Genomic DNA, 23736 nt, shown 5'->3' with positions numbered 1-23736 from the left:
CTGACCTCAGGTGATCTGCCTGCCTCAGCCTCCCAAAGCGCTGGGATTACAGGTGTGAGCCGCCGTGCCTGGCTTCTATTGGCTTTTATTATAAAACTAACATGTTACTTTGGTAACAAAGCTCAATAACATAGATGAGTGGAAAGTGCAAAAGTATTTTGTCACCCCAGCCCTAAATCTCCCTCCCTAAGCCTGTTCACATTTGGTGTATCTACTTCGAGAATATTCCCCTACTCCTACATCACATATATAGTACTTTAAAAAAATGAGAAAAGAATGTAAAGAACATTTTCTTCAACCTCTTTTCTTTTGCTTAATATATCCTAGACCTCTTTCTAGGTCAGTTTTACATAGATTTGCCTCATTCCTTTTCACATCCATAAGCCTTTATTTTGTATTGCTCTATTTTCATGTAAACAGTCCCAGACATGGATTTTTCAAATTGTTTCCATTTCCTTTATACAACTTCAAATAACTGGATGAACATCCGTACACATTTGTCTGTGTACCTGCCGTTGTGTTGTGTCTGTGGTGGGTGAATTTCTAGAGGTGGGATGCAGAGTGTCAGGCATGTGTACTTCTCATGTTAAGAGACACCCTGAGAAGGCCAGGTGCAGTGGCTTACACCTGTAATCCTAGCACTTTGGGAGGCCAAGGAGGCTGGATTGTTTGAGCTCAGGAGTTAGAGATCAGCCTGGGCAACATGGTGAATCCCCATCTCTACAAATATATATATATTAGCTGGACATGGTGGCACACACCTGTAGTCCCAGCCACTTGGGGGGCTAAGACAGGAGGATCACTTGAGCCTGGGAGGTTACTGCGGTGAGCCGAGATTGTGTCACTGCACTCCAGCCTAGTTGCCAAAATGAGACCGTCTCCAAAACAAAACAAAACAAAAAAGAAAGATACCCTAAATTATCCTTCCAAAAGCCATAGCGGCCGAGGGCAGTGGCTCACGCCTGTAATCCCGGCACTTTGTGAAGCCAAGATGGGTGGATCACCTGAGGTCAGGAGTTCGAGACCAGCCTGGCCAACAGGGCGAAACCCCATCTCTACTTAAAATATAAAAATTAGCCTGGTGTGGTGGTGGGTGCATGTAATCCCAGCTACTTGGGAGGCTGAGGTGGAAGAATCACCTGAACCTGGCAGGCAGAGGTTGTAGTGAGCCGAGATCATGCCACCATACTCCAGCCTGGGTGACAGAGCGAGACTCACTCTCAAAAAAAAAAAAAAAAAAAGCAATCTAATCTTACGCTCAGCCAAGTGTCTTATGTCTCAACCAAGTGTACGTGTTCTCCTGTCTCTTTTTCGCCCACACAGGATGCCAAACTAATCAATGAAACAGTAGCTGGCCATGGGCTAAATTTGTGTTTTGGGGCTACTAGTGATGTCAAGCGCCTTGTCCCATATTTACTGGCCACAGTACTTCTTTTGTGAAACACCTGTTCAAAGAACATAAGAAATAATTGTACATAGAAAATTAGAACCAGGTGCAGTTTGAAAGACCACAGACTTTGCTAGGATTTTTTAAGTCTCTTCAAAAAAGAATAGGCAGGCCGGGTGTGGTGGCTTGTGCCTGTAATCCCAGCATTTTGAGAGGCTGAGGTGGGCCGATCACCTGAGGTCAGGAGTTCAAGACCAGCCTGACCACCATGGTGAAACCCTGTCTCTACTAAAAATACAAAACTTAGCCAGGCATGGTGGCAGGCACCTGTAATCCCAGCTACTCAGAAGGCTGAGGCAGGATAGTTGCTTGAACCCAGGTGGCGGAGGTTGCAGTGACTGAGATCACACCACTGCACTCCAGCCTGGGCGACAGAGAGAGCCTCCATTGCAAAAAAAAGAAAAAGAAAAAAATAGACTTAGGTGAGGACTGGGAGAGACAGGTTTCAGGAATGGGGAAGGGAGTCACATTTATTAATCATATTATAAGCTTAAATTTTAAAAAATCTAAAGCATCCCATGTGGCAAATGAGGAAATTTGCAAGTTTCTGGTTCCAAGGTGTTACCTGGTAAGTTCTCTTAAGCTTTCAGAAAACAAGCAATTCTCATGTTGTACAAATTGTCCCAGAAATAGAAAAAATACGCTATTGAATACATTCTGTGAAGCAAATATAACACCGATGATAAACTGTGCTCACAAAAAAACTATGGCTCAATATCATGTATTTCTCAATGATGAATATAGGAATAAAATACTAGAGGATATAAATCTGTAACATTCTGATTCAAAAATATGCAATGACCAAGTTGGGGGTTTTCATGGAATGTATGGGTAATTCAATATATGGAAATCTATGCTAAGAATGCACCACATTCATGGGATAAACAAAAAAGGAAAAGAATAATCATCTCATTGGAGTTTGAAAATTCCACACTTAATCCTAATAAAAATGTCTAAGTATAGGAATAAAACACACTGCCTTATCATGATGAAAACCAACTGCCAACTGTGAAATACTAGAGTCAATATCATAATATAAAATAAGGATCCAAGGAAACCCAATAAGGCATGAAACCAACATAACAAAATACTAAAAACAGAAATAAAAGTCCAGCATTATTCATTCATGAATTATTCATTCAATAACTACTACAGTAATAAACATGTAGTCAAGCACAAGAGTATTAAAAATGAGTAACATTTCTATAAGTAACAAGACAGGTTAGAAAACATTACATTAAAAGACCACTATTCATAATTGCATCAAAACAATGTACAACATCAAAGAAATACATGTTAGCAACAAATGTAAAGAAACAACAAGTCTTATGTGAAAGAAAATGGAAGCCGTGACTCCCTGGGAGGCCATATGCTATTGCTGGGTGGAGATACAGCAGATCCTTAGCCTTAATGAGGGAGTTATCCTGAGACCCTCTCAACTGCTCATGTTTGAAAATACTACATCAAATAACTTCCTTTGTAAAGTTTAACTAAAAATGTAAAGTTTAACTAAAAACCTAAGCAGATCCTCAGGCCCCTGCATGAAGCAGTGTGGCAGGGGGGAAGGGCCCAGTCACTGGTTCCATCACTGGTTACAGTAGAGGCAGCAAGCAGGACAAGGTGGTGACATTATCAAAGAACTCATCTGGATAACAAAAGTGTTAAGACCCCAAAGCACGGTTGGGCACGGTGGCTCACGCCTGTAATCCCAACACTTTGGGAGGCCAATGTGGGCAGATCACTTGAGGCCAGGAGTTTGAGATTAGCCTGGCCAACATGTTGAAACCCTGTCTCTTCTAAAAATGCAAAAAATTAGCCAGGTTGGTAGTACACACCTGTAGTCCCAGCTACTTGGGAGGCTGAGGCAGGAGAATTACTTGAACTGGGAGATAGTGCCACTGTGCTGCAGCCTGGACAACAGAGCAAGAACCCGTCTCAAAAAAAAAAAAAAAAAGATGCCAAAGTGCCATGATAAGGGAGTGTTTCTATAAACAGGACAATATATCTTCTCTTAAGGAAACAGCATAGAGTCATCAAAAATAATCATTATAACAACTGCATAGCAAGATGGAAAATACTTGTATATTGTATAACATTACATTTTAAAAACAGGGCATGTGGCTGGCCACATCGGCTCATGCCTGTAATCCCAGCACTTTGGGAGGCTGAGGCAGATGGATCACCTGAGGTCGGGAGTTTGAGACCAGCCTGGCCAACATGGTGAAACCCCCATCTCTACTACAAATACAAGAATTAGCTGGGCTTGGTGGTGCGCACCTATAATTCCAATGTCTCGGGAGGCTGAGACAGGACAATCACTTGAACCCAGGAGGTGGAGGTTACAGTGAGCCGAGATCGCACCGCTGCATTCCAGCCTGGGTGACAGAGTGAGACCGTCTCAAAAATAATAATAATAAATAATAAAAACAGGACACACCATTATAAGTATAAAAACCATGCAAGAAATAATATGGATTTGAAAAATTACTGGAAGTAGAGAATAAAATCAGTAGTAGTGGAACTAGGGGTGATTTTTGTCAAATTTTATTTTTTGTCAAATTTGACAATTTTTTTGTCAAATTATATTGAAAATACATTTAAAGTGATTTTTGAGCAACAAAAGAAGCTGCAATGTGAGAAAGAGTATCTGAACAAGGTGGACTCTGCCATGTTGCCTGCCTGGGCAAAAGCAACCACCATCCCGCCCACGAGCCTTGTCATCAGGCAGGTGTCATTCAGCAGGGACTGGACTGTGCCTCTCTCAGGATTATAGATGATAGGCACTGGACTGAATGATCGTTCACTTGCTCCCAAGTTAACAGTGTTATCAATAACATGGCCCCGATTGTCTTGGTGCCTATCATTGTGTTATTGGATGATTCTCAGAAGACTTTTGTGACTTAATGAAATGGGAAAAGTTCCCTTTTCCCCCTTGCACGGTATAAAACAGGCTGTGGCTCACTTCTTCGGTGCTCTGCAGCTCAAACCCCTAGGGGCAGCATACGGACGTGCAGGTCGTGAGGAGCATGGGCTCCGACCCCACAGCAGTGCCATCTAGGATTCAGTGTTTGCAGCTCCCAAAGCCCCAGGGAGCTTATCGGAAGGATAAGGCAGAGCTCTGGTCTAATTTCTGTATTCCAGGGTTCTTGCCCTAGTATGCCAGAAAAATTGGATCACACGTGGGCTTGGAGAATGAGTGCAAGGTTTTATTGAATGTAGCTCTCAGCAGGTGGATGGGGAGCCAGAAAGGGGATGGAGTGGGAAGGTGGTCTTCCCCTGGAGTTGGGCCACTCAGCGGCCAGGTTCTCCTCCAACTGCCTTTGGCTGAACTCCATGTCATCCAGCTGTGGATGACCTGTCAGCATCTGTTGGTGTGTTCTTCTGCCTGTGTGTTCCTCTCGACGTCCAGCTGCTTGTGTGTGTCTGCCTGCTAGGCGGGGACATGGCGAGCCAGAGAGGTCTTGGAAAATGCAACATTTGGGAATGAAAACAGAAATGCTTGTCCTCACTTATATCCATGGGCCCAGGCCGGAGGGTAGAACCCTCACCAGGGACCATGCGCTTCTCTACGCAGCACTTCCCCGTCCACTCCCATTTCATCAATGTATAATGTCAACATTTCAAAAGTGCTTTAGCAATCTACTTTGCCACCAGAAGCCTAAGAGATTTCCAGTTTTATTGCATCCTAGTCAGCCTTGGGCATTCCCATGGTTTGTTCCGTTAAAATCATTAGACAAAAATCATGTGACATTTCTGAGACATTAAGATTTTTGTTGTATTCTAACTTTTTTTTTTCTTCTAATTCTCCAATATTGTAATTAGACAGCCGACTTTCCCGGAGCGCTGTTATGTCTTTTTGGACTGAGATGACTCAAGAAGAAATGTCCCTAATCTTCGTCCATCTCCAGGCTTGGGAGAAGGTTGTGAAGAAATGTGGCTTCCAAAGGTAATCTACGGAGGTGAGGTCTGGGGGAAGTCCCCATAACGTGAGTTCTGTGAGGGCAGAGAACGGACTGTTATGCTATGACCACAATCCCAGCATCTAAAACATAGTGCCTGGCACAGACCCGGCACTCAATGAGTATTTGGGTTTGGTTTTGTTTTGTTTTGTTTTGAGACAGAGTCTCTTCTCTGTCACCCAGGTTGGAGTGCAGTGGGACGATCTCAGCTCACTGCAGCCTCTGCCTCCCGGGTTCAAGTGATTCTCCTGCCTCAGCCTCCTGAGTAGCTGGTATTACAGACGCCTGCCACCACGCCCGGCTAATTTTTATATTGTGTGTAGAGATGGAGTTTTGCCATGTTGGCCAGGCTGGTCTTGAACTCATGACCTCAAATGCTCCACCCACCTCGGCCTCCCAATGTGCTGGGATTACAGGTGTGAGCCACCACGCCCGGCCGTCAATGAGTATTTGAATGAAGGAATAAAATCTGATTGTTAATATCCAGATCTGTAGCTACCTTCATAGGATGAAACTACAAATGGGTTCCAACCAAGTTGACTGAAGCATTGCTCATGTTGTCTCATGTGCAATTGGAGATATGCAAAAAAGGGGAAAAACGTACACATCCGCATAAAAAATATCTTAGTAAAAAAAATATAAAACCTTTGGTAAGTGCAGGCATGGTGGCTTATGCTTGTAATCCCAGAATTTTGGGAGGCCGAGGTGGGCGGATCACTTGAGGTCAGGAGTTCAAGACCAGACTGGCCAACATGGTGAAACCTCGTCTCTACTAAAAATACAGAAATTAGCTAGGTGTGGTGGAGCATGCCTGTAATCCCAGCTACGTGGGGGGCTGAGGCAGGAGAATTGCTTGAACCCGTGAGGCGGAGGTTGCAGTGAGCCAAGATCGCACCGCTACTGCACTCTAGCCTGGGCGACAGAGCAAGACTTCATCCAAAAAAAAAAAATCCTTTGGTAATGGTAAGTACATTGTATACTGATAGATGCCCAGACACATGGCTTAGAGGGCAATGGAATCCTAGAAGCAGAATTTGCTGGTTTTCTCCCAATCCAGGAGTATTCCTTCCTGGGTCTGCCTTCAGCCTTTCCCAACCCATGACAATGTCTGAGTCTTGCCTTGAGATCCAAGCTCCTGGGACGTGCCTTTCCATTGCCTTGGCCTGGGCGTTCAGACTCTCCCACAGAGCTCGGCTGTAGCAATAGACTCACAACAGACTCTGCTGCACTTCACTCTTGCCAAAGTGTCCATAAGGTTCTCTAAAGTGGGTTGCAATGCTCCCGCAATTTATAGCAGCCAAGCGCCTAAAGATAAAATCTTCATGCTTCATGCAAATGGGTTGCCTGCGCTTTCAGGCACAGGTACAGTCATTCACTTCTCTGTGTCCTTGGCCCAGCTTCCCTCTACTGTTCTCTCTCCCACCTCTGCTGTCAAGATTTCCCCCCAAGGCTCCCGTTAAGTCTGGGAAAGCTCCCAAAAAAGGCATTGACTTTTCAGGCACAGGCACCACCATTTTACTTATCCGTGTCCTAGACTTTGGCTACTGGCCGACGCATGCTGCGTGGACCGGAGTTAACGGGGGCCCTTCCTATGTGCTTGTACAATGTTCACCTCTCCTCCTTTGGTAAAGGGAGAGGGATGATTTTTCGTATCTCGGGGAAAATCAGCCAGTGGTTGAGGCAGACTAGAGGCTTCAGGAGACGGAGTTTCCCTCTTGTCGCCCAGGCTGGAGTGCAATGGCGCCATCTCGGCTCACTGCAACCTCTGCCTCCCAGGTTCACGCGATTCTCCTGCCTCAGCCTCCCAGGTAGCTGGGATTACAGGTGCCCACCACCACACCTGGATAATTTTTGTGTTTTTAGTAGTGACGGGGTTTCATCACGTTGGTCGGGCTGGTCTTGAACTCCTGACCTCAAGTGATCTGCCCACCTGGGCCTCCCAAAGTGCTGGGATTACAGGCTGAGCCATTGCGCCCAGCCCTAGGTTCTTACCCTAACTCCACCACTAACTCGATTGTAATCAGGGAATGTCCCTCCTTTTTGGAGCCGGTTTGCTCCTCTGTAAATGAGGGACTGGGCTCATTGATGGCACAAATGTGGCAGATTACTGTTTATCTTCTGTGTTGTGCCTAGATGGTGCCCGCTAGGTCACAGCAGCACTCTTTCCCAAAGAGCCTAGATGTGGCACCGCGATTCTCCTGTGCTATAGACACCCTCACTAACAATAGCAGGGAGGTTATGCCTCTGCCATCTGTGTACCAGGCGACCTGGAAGGGCTTCCAGCTCTAACATCTCATAGTTCTAAAACTTAGGTTGAGAGGGGGCACTGAAATCCTAGGTTTACAGAGATGTTCACTTTAAACCCTGATGAAGCCCTTTCTTAGAAGAGTGACTTGAAGACGAGGAAGGATGTCAGAAGGCCCCTCCTGCTTCCCCCAGGAGGGAGGAGGGAGGGACCCAGGGCTGGTCCACTTGAGGCTGCTAATGGCCTTGGCTAGGGAGCAGAGGATTCTAAGTCCATTGTCCACAGTTCCGTTCAGGCCTTGGGGTTCCTTGGTCCAAGTACAGTTTGCCCACAGCCTTGCATCCTTTCCCATAGACCTTCTCTCACTATCCATCAAACCCAAGCCAAGTCTGTTGTAGATGCTCCATTAGGAGACAGGCCAGAACCAACCTAAGGAACATACAAGTCAGACCCTGTTACGTGCTGTAGAAAGTCACACATACAGTCCATAGTCCAGCAATACCCACGCTGGAAGTCCCAAATTCCATAAGAAAAAGGTTCTTAAGAACAGTGATTCTCAAAGGTCCTGCATAACTCTGAAGTTCCAGATACTGAGCCAAAATGATTCAACAGGAAAACTGAATGGTGATTCTTTTTTAAAATTACAGGAAAAGTTTGAGTGGAGAGAATTTTCCCAGTTGTGCCTTTTTTCCCTTTTCCTCATTTTTTCTTAAGATTTACAAGCTTCAGTCACTTGCCCGTTAACAAGTGGCCAGAGTAGATCTCACTATTTCTAAGTATGACCACACTTTTGTTAGAAGTCTACTTTGGGCTGGGCGCGGTGGCTCATACCTGTAATCCCAAAACTTGGGGAGGCCGAGAGGGGGGGGTGGATCACTTGAGGTCAGGAGTTCGAGACCAGCCTGGCCAACATAGCAAAACCCTGCCTCTACTAAAAATACAAAAATTAGCCCGGCCTGGTGGTGCCTCATGCCTGACTACTTGGGAGGCTGAGGCAGGAGAATGACTTGAACTCTGGAGGTGGAGGTTGCAGTGAGCTGAGATCGCGGCGCTGCACTCCAGCCTGGACAATAGAGTGAGACTCCGTCTCAAAACAAAAAAAATCTACTTTGTTTTCAAAATATTCAACACTGTCCAACTGAATGGCAGTGCGCCCTCTCCCGTGGAAGGGGGATATGTGGTTGTCTTCTTGAAGATCCCCAAACGTTTGCTTTGGAAATGTAGACTCTTTTACTAATTTTTAAAAATGATCGTACATGCATATGACACAAAAGCTAAGAGGAACAAAAGGGCAAATAGTAAAAAGTCAGTGTCGCTAGGTGTGGTTGCATGTACCTGTGGTCCCCGCTGCTGGGGAGCACCACTTGAACCCAGGAGTTTGAGGCCAGCCTGGGCAATATAGTGAGACCCCATCTCAAAAAAAAAAAAAGTCTCCCCTTAAATCCTATTTCCCGATGTCCCAGGTTCCCCGCCCAGAAGCAACCACAATTTTCAAGCAAACATGTTTAAAAAAAAAAAAAAAAAAAAAAGCCAGGCGCGGTGGCTCAAGCCTGTAATCCCAGCACGTTGGGAGGCTGAGACGGGCGGATCACGAGGTCAGGAGATGGAGACCATCCTGGCTAACACGGTGAAACCCCGTCTCTACTAAAAAATACAAAAATCTAGCCGGGCGCGGTGGCGGCGCCTGTAGTCCCAGCTACTCCGGAGGCTGAGGCAGGAGAATGGCGTGAACCCGGGAGGCGGAGCTTGCAGTGAGCGGAGATCCGGCCACTGCACTCCAGCCTGGGCGACAGAGCGAGACTCCGTCTCAAAAAAAAAAAAAAAAGAAAAAGAAGATCATGGCATCTGCTCTGTATACTTTTGGTGCTGTTTTTTAATCAGATTGGTCACAACTTGTTATATATGTATAAATTATAAATGTATGCATGTACATATGTCTTTTTTAGGAAAAGACTTGGTGACAAAAGTCAGTGAAGCTTTTAAGTTACATTTTATTCATAACATCAGTATCCCCATACATTTATTTTATTAATTTTTTTTTTTTTTTTTTTGAGAGAGAGTTTCACTGTTGTTGCCCAGGCTGGAGTGCTATGGTGCGATCTCGGCTCAGTGCAACCTCCGCCTCCTAGGATCAAGCGATTCTCCTGCCTCAGCCTCCTGAGTATCTGGGACTACAGGCACCCACTACCATGCCCGGCTAATTTTTGTATTTTTAGTAGAGATAGGATTTCACCATGTTGGCCAGGCTGGTCTCGAACTCCTGACCTTAGGTGATCCATCCACCTCGGTGTCCCAAAGTGCTGGGATTACAGATGCAAGCCACTGGGCCTGGGCTAGTATCCACATACATTTAGAAGAGAGCTGTTTGTGGATGAATGGAATAGTAAGCCACCAGCCTGGGCCTGCATAGGGGTAGTTCAAACTGTGCTCCTGCTCAAAACACATGCCACCCCCACCCAGGGCTCCAGGCCAGAGTGGACCTTCTGTCTGTCTGTCTGTCTGCTGCCCACACTGTAACAGCCCAGTGGGTTCATTTTGCCCTCTGCCCAGATACAGTTGATTTATGAAGACAGGGGAATTGCAATCAAGAGTTTAATTCGTGCAGAGCCAGATGAATGGGAGACTGGAGTTTTATTATTACTCAAGTCAGTTTCTCCAAAAATTTGAGGAGTGGGTTTTGTTGTTGTTGTTGTTGTTGTTGTTGTTTTTTTTTTTTTTTTGAGACGAAGTCTCACTCTGTTGCCCAGGCTGGAGTGCAGTGGCGCGATCTGGGCTCACTGCAACCTCCGCTTCCCGGGTTCAAGTAATTCTCCTGCCACAGCTTCCCGAGTAGCTGGGACTATAGGCGCCCACCACCACGACCAGCTAACTTTTCTATTTTTAGTAGAGATGGGGTTTTACCATATTGGCCAGGCTGGTTTTGAACTCCTGACCCTGTGATCCGCTCACCTGGGCCTCCCAAAATGCTGGGATTACAGGCATGAGCCACCATGCCTGGCCAGGACTGTTTTTTTTTTAAAGGATAATTTGGCAGGTAGGGGTCCAGGGAGTGAGGAGTACTGATTGCTGGGGTTGGAGATGAAATCATAGGAAGTCGAAGTCGCCGTCTTGCACTGAGCCGGTTCCTGGGTAGAGGCCACAAGACCAGATGAGCCAGTTTATCAGTCTGGGTGGCAACAGCTGACCCACTGAGTGCAGGGTCTGAAAAATATCTCAAGCACTCGTGTTAGGTTTTCCAATAGTGATGTGATGTCGAGGAGCAACTGGGGAGGTTTAGAATCTTGTGGCCTCTGGTTGAATGACACTTAAATTATAATTTCTAATATTATGGCTAATTTTTTAGTCCTATAAAGGCAGTCTGGTCCCTAGGCAAGAAGGGGGTTTGTTTCGGGAGGGGGCTGTTGTCATCTTTGTTTGAAAGTTAAACTATAAACTAAATTCCTCCCAAAGTTAGTTGAGCCTATGCCCAGAAGAAAGAACAAGAACAGCTTGGAGGTTAGAAGCAAGATGAAGCCAGTTAGGGTAGACCCCTTTCACTGCCAGAATTTCCCCACTGTTAGAATTTCTGCAAAGGTGGTTTTGACATTGTACCTTGATTCCCAGGGCTCTGCCTCCTGCACACATTTTAGTACTCAGATTACCTCAATGTCTTTAGCCTCACTGGTGAACCTGTGCCAGAGTTGGAAAATTAACAATTTGATGTCAACTGTCCACAGTGATGAGGCTGATATGCTGTCCTGTGTTCTGTTTGAAGAACTGACGCGATGTGACAAAGATTCCATGCCAGATGGGTATCTGTCAGAGGAGGAAAAACTGTTTCTCTCATATTTTCCTTTGCACAAATTTGAGCTAGAACAGAACATCAAAGAACTTAACACCCTTGCGGACCAAGTTGACACCACTCACAAGTTGCTGACCAAGACCAGCCTGGTGGCCAGCTCTTCCGGGGCTGTTTCTGGGGTCATGAGCCTCCTGGGTTTGGCCCTAGCACCTGTGACAGCAGGAGGCAGTCTCATGCTCTCAGCAGCTGCGACAGGGTTGGGGGCAGCAGCTGCCATCACCAACATAGTAACAAATGTTTTAGAAAATAGGAGCAATTCAGCAGCAAGAGACAAAGCCAGCCGACTGGGGCCTCTGACGACATCACATGAGGCTTTCGGAGAAATAAATTGGTCTGAAATCGGGGCTGCTGGCTTTTGTGTTGATAAGTGTGTAAAAGCCATCAAGGGCATCAGGGACCTTCGTGCCTACCAGATGGCCAAAGCCAACTCTGGGTTCATGGCTATGGTCAAGAATTTTGTGGTCACAAGACACATCCCTTTCTGGAGGGCTAGAGGGGTGCAGAGAGCCTTTGAGGGCACAACTCTGGCTATGACCAATGGTGCCCGGGTGATGGGTGCTGCTGGGGCTGGCTTCTTACTGTTGAAAGACATGAGCAGCTTCCTGCAGAGCTGGAAGCACCTGGAGGATGGGGCAAGGACGGAGACAGCGGAGGAACTGAGGACACTTGCTAAGAAGCTGGAGCAGGACCTGGACTGGCTCACTGAGCGCCACCGGCACCTGCTACAGAAGGCAAGCCGGACCTCTTCCAGCTGCCGGGGAAGGGCTGTTCGAGGATCCCGTGTGATTAAACCAGAAGGTAGGAAGGCAGCAAATGACACAGATGTGGTCTTGCTCTTCTAAAAGCTTAGCATGGGGGTGGGGGGCGAGGAATGCTAAACAAACGGACACATCAGTGCATAACTACAGCTGTCCTTTCTTCAAAGAGAGGACTTGCCCCCACACCCCTGACATTAACTGGGTGCCCTCAGTTCCTCCCAGGATTGCATTCTCTTCTCTCAAAGCCCTGACCATAAATAACCATAAATTCTTGAAATCCCATATGTGTGTGTTTGTGGGGGTGCTTCCTGTCTGCCTCTCCTGTGGTCTGCAGGCTCCAGCAGGGAAGGATAATTTGGCGGATAGGGGTCCCGGGAGTGAGGAGTGCTGGTTGCTCGGATTGGAGATGACATCATCGGAAGTCGAAGTCATCCTCTTGCGCTGAGCCGGTTCCTGGGTAGAGGCCACAAGACCAGATGAGCCAGTTTATCAGTCTGGGTGGTGACGGCTGGGCCATTGTGTCCCTCTTGTCCATACCAGTATTCCCAGCACCTAGCAGTGCTTGGCACGTAGCCAGTGTGCCAGAAATACGTGTTGAATGACATGAATGTGGCATTGCGTGATAAAAATGACACTTCCAATGAGTTGGGAAAGGATTTTTATTTGAAAGATAGTTTAGAGTTCTAGATTTTCCTATGTAGAGAAATTAAATTCCTAGATATGAAAACTGAAACAGGAAAACTGCTACCAAAAATAAAGGAGAGTTTCGAGATTCACGTTTAATAGAACGACGGGTGGCAAGGCCACAAACTGAAACCTGGGAAAGGGGGCATGTAAGTCTTTGCCGAAGATGTGAAGGCTGAAACATTCATTCACTCATTGTCCATTCAACAGATTTTCGTTAAATGGAGCCTGTGTTGGGCTGAGGATTTACGAGATGGCTCCAAATGCGTCTGCATGTTGGAATTATCTGGAAACTGCAGAAAATACAAGTGGGTGGGTCCTACCCCAGGGGCTGGGCTTCAGTTGGTCTGGTATATGACCTGGACTTTAGACCCTTCTTTTTTTTTTGAGATGGAGTCTTGCTCTGTCGCCCAGGCTGGAGTGCAGTGGTGCAACCTTGGCTCACTGCAAGCTCCGCCTCCCGGGTTCACACCATTCTCCTGCCTCAGTCCCCCGAGTAGCAGGGACTACAGGTGCCCGCCACCACGCCTGGCTAATTTTTTTTGTATTTTTAGTAGAGACGGGGTTTCACCGTGTTAGTTAGGATGGTCTCGATCTCCTGACCTCGTGATCCACCCGCCTTGGCCTCCCAAAGTGCTGGGATTACAGGCGTGAGCCACCATGCCCGGCCGACTTTAGACATTTTTAAAGATCTCCAGGTAATTCTGTGGTGCAGCCAAGTTTAGGATCCACTCTTCTGGGGCAGGAGGGGTTCTCTTCTTATCCTCTCAAAACCGATAGAGTTTTGCTCTCTGGGAACATATTTGAGCTTCTGAACATCCGGGGCAGATCACTTTCTTGGAAGCTGTGAGATGCAGAGACTCATGTTCCACAGGGTCTCGCTCACCTCTCCCCTGGCCTGTCGTGGAGCACCAGCCTAGTCTGGGCCCTGGCGGGGCACCGAGAACACCAAAGAGGACAGTCTCTGCCCCAAGGACACTTGGCCACCAGCCAGCCCCACCAGCACCAGGCCCCGGGAAGACACTGACAGCGAGAAGAGGTAAGTGGGATGCAAGCAAGCCAGGAGCTGTGGGAACCCATGACAGTGAAGTAACCCCTCCTTGGGTGGGTGGGCCTCGGAGAAGGGAAGGGAGGGCCTAACGGGGAGAGAGGCCGCTGTTACCTTTCCATCCGGCCACCTGCCACGCCACCTGGTGCCTTTGCCAGTCATCTCACAGAGCTCTCTCTGTACTTCCTGCCAGATGAGCCATTCGTTCATTCATGAAGTTCATCAATGCACAAATCTCAATTGGGCACACCTCTGTGCCAGGCGTCATGCCAGGCCTAGCAGTGAATAAGACAGACAAGGGCTAGGTGTGCAAAGTGAAGAATGACCTCGCCCAGCCCTGTCATTTCTGGGATTTCAAGTGAACCCACTGTGGGATCCCTAAGATGCTGCAGAAGTGAGTAAACTATTTCCTTTCTTTTTTTTACCCTAGTTGGTCACCCTGTCACCACTGAACCTTGATTTAACAAAGGCAAAATGCAAGTCTTCGATGAAGAATAATGGGGGTAGGGAAGCTTTAGTGGCAATAATAAAAACCAGCAGCGATGATAATAGAAGACAAACCTCTAGTGGTTTGTGGTCACCCTTGCGGACTCCAGGAATACCTGGGGTGGAAGACACATTGGCAAGAGACCAGCTTTTTCGTGGGTACAGATGGAGTTGGAGGCCGAGAAGACCTACATGTTCATGTTAATTAAAACTGGAGCTGGAACACAGTCCAAACTTATGTATTTTCCAAATTGTATGTAACTACATAGTACCTTCATAATGAAAATGAAAACATTTTTAAACTATCACCTGCCACTCCTCCCCCTCTTCCCTCCTGTCATCTGTCATGACTCTGCAGTCAACACCTTTGCGTGGAGACTGTTGCTCAAGCTAAGATCCATTCTCCATTCCCAGGGTTCCTGCAATGACAAGTTAGTGATTTGAGAAAAGCTGTGACTGGGAGAAAATCATCCCTTTACTGTAGCATAATTTATAATCATGAAAAATGTGAAGCCATTAAAATGTTCCAGTGCTAGGGAACTGGTTACATACAAAATATTCATCCACTTGATAAAACACTAGGTAGCTGTCAGAAATGATGCTCCCTCAATGACTGGGTTCACGAGGAAAATGTCGCTTGTGTTATTAGGTGGAAAAGAGCAGGGACTTCCTTACCTTTTACTTAAGGAAAGCACATCTCAGACCTGTGTGCAGGAAAACAAAACCCTTCCAAGGAGCACAGCAAGGTCCCGGTGTGGCTGTTCAGGGGTAAACGTGGTGATGTGTCCCCTCTTCTTTCTGCCTTTCTGTGTTTTTCAAGTCTTCAGTTACGCACATTACTGTTTTATAAAATAGAAGGAATATAGATAATAAATATTTACTGCAAATCTAAAATAAAATGTTTAAAAACAGGACAAACTCGGCCAGGCGCGGTGGCTCACGTCTGTAATCGCAGCACTTTGGGAGGCCGAGGTGGGCAGATCACGATATCAGGAGTTCGAGACTAGCCTGACCAACACGGTGAAACCCCATCTCTTTTAAAAATAACAAAAAATTGGCCGGGCGCGGTAGCTCAAGCCTGTAATCCCAGCACTTTGGGAGGCCGAAACGGGCGGATCACGAGGTCAGGAGATCGAGACCATCCTGGCTAACATGGTGAAACCCCGTCTCTACTAAAAAATACAAAAAACTAGCTGGGCGAGGTGGCGGGCGCCTGTAGTCCCAGCTACTTGGGAGGCTGAGGCAGGAGAATGGCGTGAACCCGGGAGGCGGAGCTTGCAGTGAGCTGAGATCTGGCCACTGCGCTCCAGCCCGGGTGACAGAGCGAGACTCCGTCTCAAAAAAAAAAAAAAAAAAAAATTATCTGGGTGTGGTGGCACGCACCTGTAGTCCCAGCTACTTGGGAGGCTGAGGCAGGAGAATCGCTTGAACTCAGGAGGTGGAGGTTGCAGTGAGCCGAGATCATGCCACTGCACTCCAGCCTGGCAACAGAGGGAGACTGCGTCTCAAAAAAAAAAAAAAAAGGCCGGGTGCGATGGCTTAAGCCTGTAATCCCAGCACTTTGGGAGGCTGAGGCGGGCTGATCACGAGGTCAAGAGATTGAGACCATCCTGGCTAACACGGTAGAACCCTGTCTCTACTAAAAATACTAAAAATTAGTCGGGCGAGGTGGCGGGTGCCTGTAGTCCCAGCTACTCGGGAGGCTGAGGCAGGAGAAGGGCGTGAACCTGGGAGGCAGAGGTTACAGTGAGCTGAGATCACGCCACTGTACTCCAGCCTGGGCGACAGAGCGAGACTCCGTCTCAAAACAACCAAAGAGGACAAAGTCATAGTCAGCGGGTCTTCATTTGAGTGCATGCAGACTCCTCATCACGGAACAAGGCAACAGTGGGAGAATGGGTGTTTCCACGGAAGACCACTCCATGGTGTTAGCAATGGCTGGAAAGCATAGGGAGCCTCCAGCCCATCTGTCCATCCACCCATCCGTCCATCCAGACCCGGAAAGGCATTGTTCTAGGCACTGGGGAAAAGCAGTAAACAAAACAAATCCTGCCTTCACGAAGTTTTCATTCTCAAGGTGGAGGCAGGGGAACACGGAAAAGAAACACAGTAAATCAGTGTTACAGTGTATTATAAAGTAGTGAGTGTTGGGGGGAAAAATGAGTTTGGAAAGGAGTTACATGGAGCGTAGGATGGGGCAGGAGCACAATTTCAAATGGGATCATCGGGGCACGCCTCTCTGAGAGGCTGATCTTTCAGCAAAGACATGAAAGTGGTGAGGGTGTCTGGGAGAAGAGCTTTCCAGACAGAGGGAGCAGCGAGGGCAAACACCTGCTTGGGACGTTCGGGGGCTGCTGGTGGGGTGCGGTGCTTGTGGTGCCGGGAGCAGAGAGAGGTAGGGAATGCGAAGGGAGGGTAGCGAGGAGGCTGGACAGGGAGCTGGAGGCCAAAAGGTGCAGGGTCTTAGAGCTACAGTAAGGATTTGGGCTTCTACTTTGAGTGAGGCGGGGACACAAGGGGGATTTCAGGCAGAGGAGTGACCTGATGGCTTAGATTTTAGGAGGATCACTGGCTGTTGTGTTGAGAGGAGACCACAGGGCAAGGTGATGGGATATCTATTAGCAAGTGTCAGAAACAACCCTCGGGAAAAAGGATGGTGAGCTGAACCAGTGTGGTGGCAACAGAGGTGGTGAGAAGTGGTAAGATTTTGGATCTATTCTGAAGGGAGAGCCCGCAGGCTTTGTTCATGGACTGGACCTGTGGTGTGACGGAAGGAAGAGCTGGGATAACGGGGGATTGTGGCCTGAGCAACTGGCGGGATGGAGCTGTCGGCACCTGAAACGGACAGGTGGGAGCAGGGGCGGGGTGAGAACAAGGTGCTGGGGCTGGACGTGTCACGTTTGTGATGCCCAAAGACACACGCAAGGGGAGGTGCTGAGTAGGTGATGCGTTCCATGCATCCGGTTCAAGATGTGGGGTCTCCAACACCAAATTAGCCGGAGATACAAGTCTGTAAATAGATGGTATCTGAAACCCGAGGGTGGGTAAGATGATCAGAAGAGTGAACACAGGTCTGAGAAATACGTCGGAGGCCAAGCCCTGGGCACCCCAGCTTGAAGAGAATGTGGAGAGCTGGGGATCCCTCAAAGGAGACTGAGAAGGAAGCAGCCACTGAGGGAAGAGGGGCACCAGGAGCAGGTGTCCAGGACACCAAGCGAGGAAAGCCTCAAAGCACAGAAGCGATGCACCAGGCCAGTGCTGCTGACGGTCAGGGACAGGAGAATCGATCTGATTTAGCGACGTGAAGACCACGGGTGGCCTCGACGAGAGTGGTTATGGTGAGATGGCTGAGGACAAAAAGCCTGAATGGAGAAGTTTTAAAAGAAGGCAGAAAGAGGCTGGGCGCGGGGCTCACACCTGCAATCCCAGCACTTTGGAGGCCAAGGTGGGCGGATCATTTAAGGTCAGGAGTTCGAGACCAGCCTGGCCAACATGGTGAAACCCTGTTTCTACTAAAAATACAAAAACTAACTGGGCGTGGTGGTGCACGCCTGTAGTCCCAGCTACTCGGGAGGCTGAGGCAGGAGAATCCCTTGAACCTGGGAGGTGGAGGTTGCAGTGAGCCGAGATTGCGCCATTGCACTCCAGCCTGGGCCACAGAGCGAGACTGTCTCAAAAAAAATAAAAATAAAAAAAGCAGGAAGTACAAGCAATGTTTTGGAGGGGTTTTGCTGGAGGAAGAAGTGAGGTCAGAAAAGGAAAAAAAAAATAAAGATGGAAGAAATACCAGCATGGTTCTGTGCTGATGAGGATGATCCAATAAGGAAGAGATGGTGGAGGAAACGCCCGGGGAGTGTCTCCCACCCTTTCAGCTCCCGGTGCCCGTGATGGATGCAGCCTGCACTGGAACCCTGTCTCCAGACCCTACATCCTGGCGGTGCCTCCAGGCCAGCTCTGTCCCACCTACCCCACACCCTCTGCAACATGGTTTTCAGAGATACATGGCAACGTGCCAGCAAAATCTGATATATGACATTCTGTAGGTAAGTTCTCCTTTTTCACACCAGGAGCTCAGTCTGGATGTGTTAAGAATACCATCCTGGAGAATCTCCTGCTCTATCACCTACCAGCCACAAGATTCATTTCAGGCAGGGTGCGGTGGCTTGTGCCTATAATCCCAACACTTTGGGAGGCCGAGGCAGAAGGATTAATGGAGCTCAGGAGTTGCCCAGCTGGCCTCAAACACGGTGAAAGCCCATCTCTTTAAAAAGTACAAGAATTAGCCAGGTGTGGTGGTGCATGCCTGTGGTTCCAGCTACTCAGAAGGCTGAGGTAGGAGGATCGCTTGAGCCTAGGAGGTTCAGGCTGCAGTGAGCTGAGATTGCACCACTGCACTCCAGCCTGCCTAGAAACTCCTTGATCCCTGTTTCCCTCCCCGACAAAAAGGGAAGACAAAATATTCGCTGAAAGTTTCCTGTGCACTAGGAACTCTGCTAAGTGCCTTCCCAACTTCATCAAATGACAAATGGCACATAGTTATGGAAAACAACAGTTTCTAGACACTGGGCTGAGTACTCTACACGTCCTGTCTTATCCTTGCAAAACACTGCTAAAGTAGGAACATTTATTGTCTAAAGTTTATAAACGAGGACTCTAGGGTGCAGAGCTGTTAAGTATTAATAAGTTGCTCAAGGTAATCCACCTAGCAGGTGGCAGATCTGACTCAGAACCCTCCAACTCTTGGTTCCTTGCTCTTAACCACTACCTTGCACTGCCTTGGTTATCCTGAGGTCACGCCACTAAAGCATGGGAGGGCTGAAGTTCATACATGCCTGTGCTTACAGGCCTAAGGCAGAAATTTGAAGTTTGAGCCTGAGGAAGTGTTGCCAATTCTGGCAACACTTACTCTTAAAATGATTTGGAGATTAATATTTTCCACACATGCACATCAAAATTAATAGTTACATCCGGTCTGCACTTGGCAGGGATTTTTCACAAGCACTGATCCAAATTCAGGCAAGGGTCGGCAGTGCGTGAGCCAAATCAGACCTACCGCCTGTTTCTTAAAGTTTTATTGGAAGATTACCAGGTCTTTCACTGACTGTCTGCAGTTGCTCTTGTGCTACAGTGGCCAAGTTGAGAAGCTGTGACAGAGACCGAAAGGCCTGTGCAATCACAAATATTTACTATCTGCTGCTATTCAGAAACAGCGGGTTGACCCCTGGTCCAAAGGATTCAAGACAAGCAACTTTTGAGGATCTAGAATTCTGGCTTTCAAAATGAGAAATTGCCATCTGTGGGGCGGGAAGCCGATTTCCAAACCTACAAGGAACCAGGGGGTGATGGTGTTTCCTGTGAGAACACTTTGCACACTTGCCTCTTTTCTGTCACAGGGCCAGGCAGCCCTCAAGCGTGAAAGGTGAAAGGTTGGAGGTAGGATCAGTGCCGCCCTCAGGAGAGGCCTGGCGCTGGGCAGTCTTCCCTGTCCCCGCCAAGGAGGAGCTCACTGCCCCACTTTCCACCAGCCTGTTTCTCCGCCGGCAGACCAGTTCTCTCTGCACTACTCCTCAGCTTACCTGTGGATCCAGGCTCAGAAAACATTCCACCTGTGTGAAACTGTGCAAGACCCACGGATCCAGGCTCAGAAAACATTCCACCTGTGTGAAACTGTGCAAGACCCACGGATCCAGGCTCAGAAAACATTCCACCTGTGTGAAACTGTGCAAGACCCACGGATCCAGGCTCAGAAAACATTCCACCTGTGTGAAACTGTGCAAGACCCACGGATCCAGGCTCAGAAAACATTCCACCTGTGTGAAACTGTGCAAGACCCACGGATCCAGGCTCAGAAAACATTCCACCTGTGTGAAACTGTGCAAGGCTCCTCCTGCCACTGTTTTGACTTTCTCACAAAATGGGGATGAGAATGAGGGGTTCTTATGAAGAACTCAGTTTCATTTTTAAGTGAAAATTCAATGAGATCTCATATGCGAAGGCACCTAAGGCCACCCCCGGTACCTGACAGACGTTCAGCCGATGCTGTGCTTCCAGAAAGCACGACAGGAGACTGGGGAAGCATTTACTGACTGCTCTGGATGAAGAGAACCCTGGAGCAGGAACCCCGAGCTAGCACAGAAAACCCCAACTTTGGAGAACTTAGCATTCCACTGGAAAAACCATTGTATGCTCCTGTTTATTCTATCAGGCAAACACTTTCAAACACCAGCAAGGCAACATTTGGAAAAGGGGAGGCTCCTCAGCCCCGACTCCTGCCAATAACTGGCCATATGCTCTTGTGTTTAGCCTCTCTGGGCCTTTTGCTGCTATTGGTCAAATAGAGGCTTGAACTATTTGAACATCAAGGCTTGTGCCCGACTCTACAATTCCACAACCTTGGCTGTATGAACAGATGAAGAGAATAAGACTGGGGGAAGGAGTGGAAGGGCCTCCACTCAGCAAAGAAAGGCTCACAGAGCCCCCATAACCACTGGGTGCCAGGATCTGTGCGGGGCCGAGGGACACGGCCCCAGGAGAGCTGCCTGGGTTCTTGCTGGGGTTTGAGGCTTTGCTCTATGACCTCTCTGTGCCTCAGTTTCCTGAGGACACAAGAAGCAAACAATTCAGCAGGGAAGATAGGCCCTGACCAATTAGAACTGGGAGGTCAAGGGGATGTTGGGACTTAAGGCTCAGAACCCATGTCATTGTCCTGTCTTTGGAGCCTGGGATGGTTGTCCAGAGTGCTTGGCTCATCCCTGTGGATCACACGATTAATAATAACAATAATAAAACATGTATTGAGTGAATACTATGTGCCATGTATTTCTAAGCATTTTACATATATGAACTTTTTTTTTTGAGACAGAGTTTCACTCTTGTTGCCCAGGCTGGAGTGCAGTGGCGTGTTCCTGGCTCACTGTAACCTTTGCCTCTTGGGTTCAAGTGATTCTCCTGACTCAGCTTCCTGAGTAGCTGGGATTACAGGTGCCCACCACCATGCCCGGCTAGTTTTTTTTTTTTTTTTTGTATTTTTAGTAGAGACAGGGTTTCACCATATTGGCCAGGCTGGTCTTGAACTCCTGACCTCAGGTGATCCACCCACCTCGGCCTCCCAAAGTGCTGGGATTGGCCGGGCACGGTGGCTCAAGCCTGTAATCCCAGCACTTTGGGAGGCCGAGACGGGCGGATCACGAGGTCAGGAGATCGAGACCATCCTGGCTAACACGGTGAAACCCCGTCTCTACTAAAAAATACAAAAAACTAGCCGGGCGTGGTGGTGGGCGCCTGTAGTCCCAGCTACTCGGGAGGCTGAGGCAGGAGAATGACGTGAACCCGGGAGGCGGAGCTTGCAGTGAGCTGAGATCGGGCCACTGCACTCCAGTCTGGGCGACAGAGCGAGACTCCGTCTCAAAAACAAAACAAAACAAAACAAAGTGCTGGGATTACAGGCATGAGTCACCGCACCCAGCCCCTACATGAACTTTTAAAATCCTTACTCTCAAGTACAGACTAATACTATCTCCATTTGACGGATGGAAACGCTGAGGCGCACTAAGCAACTCCCGCAAGGGCACACGTTCAGGAAGTGGCAGAGCCGGATTTCAAGTTTAGACAGCTGGGATCCGGAGCCCATGCTTTATATCCTAAAAGAATAAGACTTTCTTAGAGCAAAGGAGCAGGTGGCACCTGCCTGTGATCCCAGCTACTTGGGAGGCTGAGGCAGGAGAATCTCTTGAACCCGGGAGGCAGAGGTTGCAGTGAGCCGAGACTGTGCCATTGCACTCCAGCCTGGCGACAGAGTGAGACTCCATCTCAAAAAAAAAAAAAAAAAAAAAAAAAAAAAAAAAAAAAAAAAAAACCACATGAAGGCTCTGCTCAGATCAATCCTAGTCCTGACTCCCACAGCTGGCCTGGCAGGTCCCACAGACACTGAAGGATGCATGGCAGCTCCAGGGCTCTGGTACTGGAGACAGAGAGCTGAATACAAAAGAGGCCTGGCCTCAAATAATTCAAAATAACGCAGCACGAAGCCAAGTATGGCAAGAATAAAGTCATGCTGCAGAGAGCTCAGAGGCAAGCGAGATGAAGGGGGCTGGAGTATGTCGGAAATGTTCAGAGAAACGGTCTTGAGGCAAAAGGAGGTGGAAGGACAGGCTGTGTGGGAGAAAGAAAAGGGATTTCTGGCCAGGCGTGGTGGCTCACGCCTATAATCCGAGTGCTTTGGGAGGCTGAGGCAGGCAGATCACTTGAGGTCAGGAGTTTGAGATCAGCTTGGCCAACGTAGTGAAATCCCGTCTCTACTAAAAATACAAAAACTAGCCAGGCGTGATGGCAGCCACCTATAATCTATGCTATTCGGGAGGCTGAGGCAGGAGATCAGTTGAACCTGGGGGGTGGAGGTTGCAATGAGCCAAGATCGCGCCACCACACTCCCGCCTGGGCGACAGAGTGAGAGTCCCTCTCAAAAAAAACAGGAGGCGGGGCGGGCCGGAATGCAATGGCTAGTGGCTGGGCCAGGGCATGTACTTCTACCTGGAGCCAGATCCGGGTGTAGGTCTCTGCCCTTACAGACCCTGGTCATGTCCTAGGTCCTTGTGGTGAACAGACAAGGAAGGCTCCCCTTGCGGGACTTACAATCTGGTGGGGATGGTCTTTGAGGTCCCTTTCAGTTTGGGTTCCTCGGTATTGATTCTAAGCCTGAAAGACGGTCTGAGGCCAGGATCGGGAGGTGCCTTCAATGCTGGGCTAAGGAGTTTAGAATTTTGCCCACAGACAACAGAAGCCATCCATGGAGATGGAGCAGGAGCTCATCTGAGAACAAAGGTGTTTAGGAAGAGTGATCTGGCTGAGAGGGACAGAACCACAATCCTTGAATATTTCCATTGACTCCGTCATACCCTGGCTGCCTCTTCCCTGCATTTAAATCAATAGGCTTTAACGTGAATTACGTTTTAGAGTAAATTTGAGTGGAAAGCACAGAGCGCTCCCCCACACCCTATCCCCTCACCCTAGACCATCATCATCCAGACTGTGTGGTAACATTTGTCACCACTGATGAACCTTCATAGAGACATCAGTCCCAGCCTTTTTCAAAACGAGCTTTTCAGCCTGGCGCGGTGGCTCACGCCTGTAATCCCAGCACTTTGGGAGGCCAAGGTGGGTGGATCACCTGAGGTCAGGAGTTTGAGACCAGCCTGATCAACATGGTGAAACTTTGTCTCCAGTAAAAAAAAAAACAAAAAACAAAAAACGATATTAGCCAGGTGTGGTG

At 48.2% G+C, this 23736-nt stretch overlaps 1 protein-coding gene across 9 annotated transcripts in view; it reads left to right on the top strand.

The window, feature by feature from the left end:
* Window positions 1-15382, top strand: part of APOL5 (apolipoprotein L5) — a 31605-nt gene extending 16223 nt beyond the window's left edge. For 4 of the 9 annotated variants that reach the window (XM_030915432.1, XM_010389147.2, XM_030915430.1 and 1 more), the window contains 4 exons: window positions 5270-5393; window positions 11368-12290; window positions 13809-13973; window positions 14413-15382. In XM_030915432.1, coding sequence (XP_030771292.1) covers window positions 5270-5393; window positions 11368-12290; window positions 13809-13973; window positions 14413-14441 — 1241 coding nt within the window. In that variant the 3' untranslated portion in view covers window positions 14442-15382. Of the gene's footprint in view, window positions 1-5269; window positions 5407-10575; window positions 13243-13808; window positions 13974-14412 lie in introns of those variants that run through there. The other 5 variants (XM_030915433.1, XM_010389149.2, XM_010389150.2 and 2 more) reach the window with 5 other exon arrangements.
* The last annotated feature ends 8354 nt before the right edge of the window (window positions 15383-23736 follow it).

Source organism: Rhinopithecus roxellana, chromosome 13 (assembly GCF_007565055.1).
Source record: "Rhinopithecus roxellana isolate Shanxi Qingling chromosome 13, ASM756505v1, whole genome shotgun sequence".
Taxonomy (NCBI): domain Eukaryota; kingdom Metazoa; phylum Chordata; class Mammalia; order Primates; family Cercopithecidae; genus Rhinopithecus; species Rhinopithecus roxellana.
Note: the sequence above shows the minus strand (reverse complement) of the source record. Positions and strands in the feature narration are given on the sequence as shown.